At 43.3% G+C, this 8,864-nt stretch overlaps 2 protein-coding genes across 2 annotated transcripts in view; one reads left to right on the plus strand and one right to left on the minus strand.

Moving 5' to 3' along the window:
- Window positions 1–8,864, minus strand: part of grin2cb (glutamate receptor, ionotropic, N-methyl D-aspartate 2Cb) — a gene marked incomplete at both ends in the record, with an annotated part of 353,829 nt that overhangs the window by 136,997 nt on the left and 207,968 nt on the right. The gene's annotated exons all lie outside the window — the stretch shown is intronic.
- On the plus strand, window positions 1,120–5,399 carry prph2a (peripherin 2a (retinal degeneration, slow); the record flags this gene model as incomplete). Its single annotated transcript, XM_083635355.1, has 3 exons — window positions 1,120–1,700; window positions 3,579–3,825; window positions 5,193–5,399. 3 exons carry the CDS (start codon window positions 1,120–1,122, stop codon window positions 5,397–5,399), a joined length of 1,035 nt encoding a protein of 344 aa, XP_083491481.1.

The following is an 8,864-nucleotide window of genomic DNA, read 5'->3' on the forward strand; positions in this document are numbered from 1 at the left end:
CAGCTTTTTCACTCTCATGAGGTTGGATCCCTGAGTAACACAGCGTATTTGCTTTACAGTGTAAACATCCTACGGCTGTGCGATAATTCAATATTCTCATTTACCCTCTTTCAGTGGAAGCATATTGTGATGATTGTGACACATTTCTGCTGTCTAAATTGATGATGACAAGTACATTTGACTTAAAAACTCATAAAATGAGTTATGGTCAGAATATTATTTGAATATTTCTGTTTTGTTTGACATCACACCTAACATTACCGTTCGGTTCAATGAGATGAACTTTAATTTGATTATTCTATATGATTTTACATACATGAACCATACCGTGATATAAAATGATATCGAGAAATTTCCTTATGATTATGGTGATTGATTTCAACCATATGACCCAGCCCTAAAGCATCGTGTTAGTGTTGAACCTGTGGACTTGTACTTATGAATGGGTGCGCTGCAGTATTAGCTCCCCTTTCATGTCAAGGTCTTTGTGTTGGTCGTTGGGCTTCCTGTGCGTTCGATCAAGGCGACCGTGACCACGTGAACACTCAAACCAATTATGGCCCCTGGCAGTGGCTTACGATCAGGCTCATCTTGTGTAGAGGGATTTTTGCAAATTGGATCAGGCTGATTACAGGGGCTTAGCATGACGTACTGCAACTTTGAGTTTGATCATGAGGATCCTCTGCAATCCACCTCTCCAAGGGTAAGGGACACCACCATTAGCCTCACCTGCCTGATTTGATCGTGTTAGGAGGGAAACTTTTGGTAAAAGTTGGACAAAATTATAACCTGGTCGAGATAGGATATTCTGGCACAATGGGAGAGGAGATGGCCTTGAAGAAATAACCGCTCTGTTTCTTCAGGGTCCCCTGGCTTCTTCATCTCTGCTCCTTTGCTGTGGGATGGATTACAGGCTGAGCTGACTCCCCTGTCCTGTTGGACCCATCAGAGGAGACCCTGATCTCAGACAGACAAGGAAGCGGGAACTGAGGCTGCAGCTTGGATCATTCAGGAGTACTTCTTTCAACTCTAGGGCCAAACCCTAGAAGTCTTGGAGCTCCTGTTGTAGCTTATCCTTTCTTTCTTGTTTATTGGCAAGGACACGTCCAAGGTTGAACAATGGCTTTGATGAAGGTCAAGTTTGATATGAAAAAGCGAGTAAAGCTCGCCCAGATGGTCTGGTTCTTGTACTGGTTCTCTGTGATGGCCGGTGTGCTGGTGTTCAGCATGGGCCTATTCTTTAAGATCGAGCTGCGTAAACGCTCAGAACTCATGGACAACAACGAGAGCCACTTCTTGCCCAACCTGCTCATAGTTGTGGGTCTAATATGCTGTGGCGTGAACGCCTTTGGAGGCAAAATCTGCTACGACTCCCTGGACCCTTCCAAGTTTGTAAAGTGGAAGCCCATGTTGAAGCCCTTTCTGTTGGGCTGTGTGGGGTTCAACGTCTTACTAGTTCTGACGGCCCTACTGTGTTTCCTGATGAGGATCCCTCTGCAGTTCACCCTGGCTGAGGGGCTTAGGAACAGCATGAAGTTCTACAAGGACACGGACACCCCGGGACGCTGCTACATGAAGAGGACCCTGGACCTGATGCAGTCGGAGTTCCGTTGCTGTGGAAATGAAAACTTCAGAGATTGGTTTGAGATTCAGTGGGTTAGCAACCGCTACCTGGACTTCAGCGCAAAGGAGGTCAAAGAGTGAGTGCCAGAACCATTTCCAGTTACAGCGCATACATGAGCCCAATAGTGTCTATAAAAGAAGAAGTGTGTTTACAGCGCCGGCTTTTCATTGGCTATGTCTCTGCTTGATGTGTGATCTTACTGAGTGAAAACATCCTTTTAGATTTAAACACATCGTCATTGAGCCACCGTGTATGAAGGTGTCATTGAGGTGGGGTGTTTTAGGAAGGGGGGGTGTCAATGCAACGTAAGGGTTCAGTATAAGTGGATTTGAGGTCAGGGAGGGCCAACCCAAGTACATTATTCACTTTCCTCCATTGTGAGGATTAGCAGGTCAGTTAGATACCAAGCTTTAGTGATAGTAACTGATAGATGAGGGGAGTGATGGAGGCGAGTGAGGGGGGGGGGGGGGGGGGGGGGGGTAGAGGTTACCAGGCAGTTTTATGGATGAAGTTGGAAGGAGGGGCTTTGGTGATTAGGGACAAAAAGAAGATACGATGGGTGAAAAGGGTGCAGGCAGGATAAGATGAATTGTACAACATGAATAAGTGACATGTGTCCACTTTATGCATACCTGTTTATGTCTAGACTGCTTTTAGCAACAGGTATGGTTATCAATCAGCTGCGTGTGGAGAGTTGTAAGGGAGGTTTGAATGTAAAATGTTTGAAAGACTGCAGTGTGTTCTTAGTGGCTAATCTCCTGGATTACATTCCCATGTCCTTCGAGAATTAATGTCCTGTCCAATCAGTGCAGGTCCTGGCGACACTCTCGGAATAGCACTGCCTGACTGGCCAATGGGTCATTATGGAGACAGAGATTACCCAATAACCATACACTGATGGCCCAATGACCATACAATTAGCCAATAAGGTTCCATTACGATAGTAATTGTCCAAGGTTTTATAGACCCTTGAGACTATCTTTGCTTGTAAACCAAATTTTTAAGATACTTTTTTATTAAAATACTAACAGCAATCTTTGCATTTTGGTGCTACATGGATTATTCTGCACTTGTCAGCGTCACAGATATTTTCCCATAGTATTGATTAAAATCTTGATTGATTCTGTGTTGTTAGGAAGCACTGGTCCATATTTCCATCACTCTCACGTCTTTGTGATCCAATCAGACTGGTCTTTCCATTGCCCTAGTACTGTCAATCAAAGTTGAGCTCCTCTCTTCAGCCTGAGCACACACACAACTATGTGCCAGTATGTTTGTATGTCTGCACACTCTCATGTTATCAATAGCCAGGATAACAGGTTCAGAGAAAAGGATTTGTGTCAAGCCCTTACATTTAATTGATAATATCACATTTGCTATAATATTGTAAATGGTGTGTAATACATTAGTTATATTGTATAGTACTACAGGCTAATGAATAGTTAACTTGCGTTAATTATGCTAATAATTATGCCACCCATATACATGAGCCTAACCAATGATACTCAGCTGCAGTTGATAAAGATGATACTTGAGTGATAATTATATGACAGTGACAGTGTTGTCATTTATAGTTGCTCATGTCTTTCTGTGCACAACAGAAACCCTCTCTGAGATTTTAGTCTTGTATTTATCTGTATCAATTGTCTTTTCAACCAATCTTCCCAAACATGCTCATTAACTGAATTTGATTGAATGTATCCAGTAACTTAAAATGGTAAATAGCAGAATAGTCTGCACCCACTGGTTAACATCAGTGGTAGTTTATACTGTAATTATTTTTGTAGCAGATAATTCACACTTGGAAAACTTGCTTTTTACCTGTACTAATGATGCTGCCAGTAATTTTAGCCCACACATGCTAGTAGGCAGGGTCCAGCCCACTTTCACCTGTAACCAATCATAGCCTGACACTAACATGACACCTGTGACACTTTGCCTCTGATCCTCTCAGCCGCATCAGCAGCAACGTGGACGGCCAGTATCTGATGGACGGGGTCCCCTTCAGCTGCTGCAACCCCAGCTCCCCCCGGCCCTGCATCCAGCAACAGATGACCAACAACACGGCCCATTACAGCTATGACCACTACACAGAGGAGCTGAACATCTGGAAGAGCGGCTGTCGCGATGCCATGCTGTCGTACTATGGAGGCATGATGAACACCATCGGAGCGCTGGTGCTGCTGGTTACAATGCTGGAGGTCAGGGGCAGGCACACATGGACACAGATATTAACCACAGACATTCACTCAATGTTTTACACAAAACCCTTGGATAGAAACTATACAGCAGTGAACAAATCTGATGTATCAAATTACTCCTGAGTATCATTAAATTACTTATGTTTTTTTTACACCACCATATTACACCTCATGTTCAACAAATTAGATAAATATTCCTATTTACTGTACGCCACTTTCAACAAAAGAGTTAAATGTTTCTCTCTAACGTTACACCACCTCCATGGCATGAAACCACCCATTTAATGATCCAAATCATTGTTCAGTCTTTTCCCGGTCGAATCGGCAAGAACATGTGCGGTGAATTGGTTTGGGAGTCAGGTGAGGACTTAGACTGCCCAGTAGCCAGTTCAGAGAAGAAGTCTGACAAGTGAGGTGAAGAGCCTGCGTCTAACCATGCAAAGCCTCGACCTAGTTGGCATTACTCTCACCCACTCACCCACTCACCTCTCCTCGCTGTCTCCTCACTCTTGTCCACACTCCACCCACGCTGCAGCATATCCACTTAGCCGCATCTTCTCTCCCCATCACCTCTATCCTCCTCTCCCCTAATATCAGCCCTCGCTTTCGCCTGTCAGGTCGCCCTGCTGGTATGGGAATGCAGTTGACCATACCTCACCTGCTACTTTCTGCCCAAAGGGTAATCCCATAGCAGACACATGGCATCTCCCCTCAGCCTCCACTCACAATGTCTGCTGTTGTTGCTGAGGCCCAAGAGCACGATTACCATACCATAGCAAGGCCACACACATAACATACACACACACAAATCCACAAGTCAGTGGTGAGTGACAGTGATCTCAGTGGTACTATGGTGGTTCAAGTAGCTTCAAGCAGACCGTACATGTTACTGTCGGAGGAGTCCACTTATGCAAGCGTATCTTTGTTGACACAGATAGGGAGCTAAGAGACGGAGTAATGGGTTAACCTAGGGGAGGAGACAAATGCAGACCCACTTCCTGGAGCTCTAAAGTGACCAGTCACAGTCTCAGCTGACCCTGGGGCAGAAAAAAGAAAAAGAGAAAAAGAAAAAACCTAATGCCAGTAGACCTTTCGGCCATTGAATACAGTAGTTCAAGAATAGATTGATATCTATTATATATTTTACATAAGATAGAACATGTTAGATTTGATATGGAACATGTTCGAGCTCAGCTTAATATGTTCATTACATCCAACAGCATTATTGCATTTGATGAATTTAAATTAATTTGAATAAGTGTATGGTTCTTTCCACCCAGCTATTGCAATTTTGGGTCTAGCTGCTCGTGTTGCCCCTGTGATCACATGAGGGTTAGGGTTGATCTGTGTGCTCCTGTGCTGCGCAGGTCGCTGTGACGGTGGGCCTGCAGTATGTGAACACCTCCCTGTCCACCCTGGCTAACCCAGAGGACCCGGAGAGCGAGAGTGAGGGCTGGATCCTGGAGAAGACCGTGAAGGAGACGTTCAGTGACATCATGGCCCACATGAAGGCCATGGGCAAAGGCAACCAGGTGGATGAGGGGGGCGAGGCGGCAGTTGCCACGGTGAGCTGAGTGAGCCCCTCCTGCAAAAACTGAGAGCGCCCCCACCTGACAAGGAGAGGAAGAAGAAGTGTGAGATTGCTACTTTTTTTCTACCAGCATTTAAAATGTAGACACATATCTTCACACACACACATATTAGGCTTTCAGAAGGACACATCAATGACCATATGGACTCCTAACAAACGGACTCGATTAGGCAAGCTTTTAAATTCCCATTTTCCCCCCAACACATTCTCACATGTCCACTTCAAGTTCCATCTTTGCTTCACAGCTTGCTGTTAACCAGATTCACTATCTTGGTTTGTGATACTCTGTGGGTTTGCATTGTTCATAAAATTTGATGTTCCTCTTATTTCCACAAGAAGTGCAAAACAGCACAATGATAAATCAACTAATTGTTGTGGTATGAATTCAAAAACTGTCAGATGCTTTGTATTCACGAGAGTATATCATTTTTCCTTTGTATTGTTGTCAGGTAAAGTTTGGCGAGGAGAGCAGGCACTTTTAGTATGGGGATGGTGGTTGCTATGCAACCCCCCCTCCCATGGAGCAAGAGGTACAGTTGGAAGATATTTATAGCCCAAAACAGTATTTTATTTTTTGTTGACCCGCCTATTAGCGCTTTGGCTGGTAGCTGATATACGGTATAGACAAAGAACAAATGAAATCCCTCACTCCCCTCTTTTTATACTCCAGTCCTCCATTGTCCATTGAAGACTGGATATGCTCCTGAGATGGAGTAGAAGTATGCAAGAGATGCGGTGCTACCATTTCCCCCTGTGTACAATATGTGTGTGTGAATTTTGAAGCACAGGGTTGGGGGGTGAGGCCAAGCGTGGGGAAAGGGGGTGGTGGGCCCAGGAGAGAACCAGGGGCAACTCCAAAACTGTGGAGGACAATGGGAGTGGCAGCTAAACCTTGACTCCTAACCCCTGTGAACTGAGAGCCTGTTTGAGGTTTCTCTTGCACTCAGCAGCATCTGTGTATTCCACACTCACACACATGTATTCTAACAACTGGGTTGCTGTCTTTGTACATATTGTAGAAATGATGGGAAAAAAAATCTTTTTTAAATAATGTAATTAATCTAAATCTTTTATTAATTTCAATCAATGTAAAGTTTGTTTGTTTTGACATATGACATTTATTTTTTTTGTCTGTGTGTGTTTGTGTAGAAAGGTGGTGGTGATGATGATGGCATACATGAATAAAGGACTCTAGTGATGTGATGCAAGTGTTTTAAATCATACTTTTGTGTCATCTCAACCTCGGCTAGCAGGCAGGAAGATCAGGAAGGCTTCCTGATTGGCTGATTAACTCAATAGGATAAGGGCTATTATGGCATTACTGCTTCACATGAGTATAGGATGACGCTTCACATGCCCAGCGTAAGGACTGTTGTGCGTGTGTGTAAGCCCATACTGTCCGCATGGCATTCACAAACCACATTTGTTGGTGACCTTTCTGGCTGTACAGATGTTCTGAAATTGCCTATTTTCCCTGATTTCACCAGGAATCTGTTGGTTTTTGTGGCCTCAATTTGCTCCTGGATCGGCTTTGCCTTTGGAGAATGCAACTAAACGAATCCCTTGCTCCTTTCATTCCGAATACTGGTAAATGACAACCAGTGAGGTCGTGTTTATCCATTATCTCCAAACAATCTCCACTACCAAAGATACGTTAGAGTTAGAAGAGCATATTCAGCAACGGAACCTGGACAGAAGGAATGGGGAACCATGATATCCAAGCCAATGTGACTTAGTTTTAGCAGATGGGAGAGAGCTGTGAAGAGTCAGCGGGAATGGTAAAGAGGCCAACTCTGCCTGGTATTTTTGTTGGCCCAAAGCACATAACCAGCGCTGAGTAGATAAGAGGCCTAAGAGGCTTTAGATTAGCATGAGCCCCTCAACCAGGTGAACAGGCGATGTCCTACTGCAGCACTCGCGTCACGGAGAGACAGAGAGAGAGTGAAAGAGTGAGACGGAGACAGAGAGAGAGAGAGAGAGAGAGTGAAAGAGTGAGACAGAGACAGAGAGAGAGAGAGAGAGAGTGAAAGACTGTGAGACACAGAGAGAGAGTGAAAGAGTGTGTGTGAGACAGAGAGAAAGAGTGAAAGAGTGTGAGGCAGAGAGAGAGAGTGAAAGAGTGTGAGAGAGAGTTGAACAAGTGGGCAGAGTAAGATGAAGATGGAGGTTATGAGTCCAAAACTGAATAAATAGCAGGATTAAATAAGGTATCTCATCAGAAAATATTCCCAATACTAAAAATACTACTACTACTACTACTACTACTACTACAACAACTAATAATAGTAATAATAATAATAATAATAATAATAATAATAATAATAATAATAATAATAATAATAATAATAATAATAATAATAATAATAATAATAACAATAAAAACTAAAATCTTTGATAACAGTTCATGAATAGAAAATATAGATCTCTCAGTCAAGTTTGCCCAGTGATTCCAAAATAAAAGACTGAATGTATTCAAGTATCTTGTTATAAAAGTAGGCTCATGATTTGATCAGTACTTTGGCTGATACTTATGGTTTAAACCTGGGATTTGCTGTCATTGTAGGCTACCCTGAAAAACAAATGAAAATGAAAATGATAAAATATTGGTAAGCGCGTGGTGTACAAATCTGAATGAAGGCTATAGGGTGCACTAGTTGCAGTTAAACCTGAAGGGCCAGGTTTAGCAGCATAAATCCGAAGTTAACGCAGTACAGATATAGAGTCCAAAGGTGGCTGGGGTCCTTCCTCTTTTGCCCTGCCACACTCTAAGTCCCCTACACAGGGATAGCACTGCAACTGCAACACTGCAACTGAACTTGGATGGGATTAGAACTAGGCTAGGTTAGGGTTAGTTATCTGTAACAGTGCTTTCAAAAACCCAAACCGGTCGTATCCAGATGAGAGCTATAACGATGACACTTGGTTCTATTCCCAAAACATCTCATATCATGACAAAACAAGTCTCTAAACTCTCTACTCATTCCTAACGGAGCCAATATCTAAACTGCCCTGTAGTCAGAGCACAAACCAGCTTGGCCCATTCACACTGTATTCTGCTGCTCTCTGTTGGTGATTGCAGGTATCTTTTTTTTAACCTCTAACAAACTAAAACATCCAGACTGTGAGTGAATAAAGAGTTTATATAATGATCTCAGTCAGTAAATCTAGTGCAGTCATCTTATGCAACAAGATCATCTGTGATCTCACCACCATCAGTCTCTTTCACGAGGAGTGAGGTTAAACACAGGCCTTACAGCCAACACTGCTATCAACTTTTATATGTCTTTTCAAATGCCTTTCATTAGAGTCCACATTTCTCCCAGACCTTCTCAGTGTTCCTTGACAACTTAGCTGGCAGAGATTGGGCCCACAGTCTCCCCAATTCAACAGATCCAGTTGCACTAAAATTCCACAAGAGGGTGTCTCTCCATCAGTGAAAAGATTTTTC

Source organism: Poromitra crassiceps, assembly GCF_964638095.1.
Source record: "Poromitra crassiceps genome assembly, chromosome: 4".
In the NCBI taxonomy this organism is placed as follows: Eukaryota; Metazoa; Chordata; class Actinopteri; order Beryciformes; family Melamphaidae; genus Poromitra; species Poromitra crassiceps.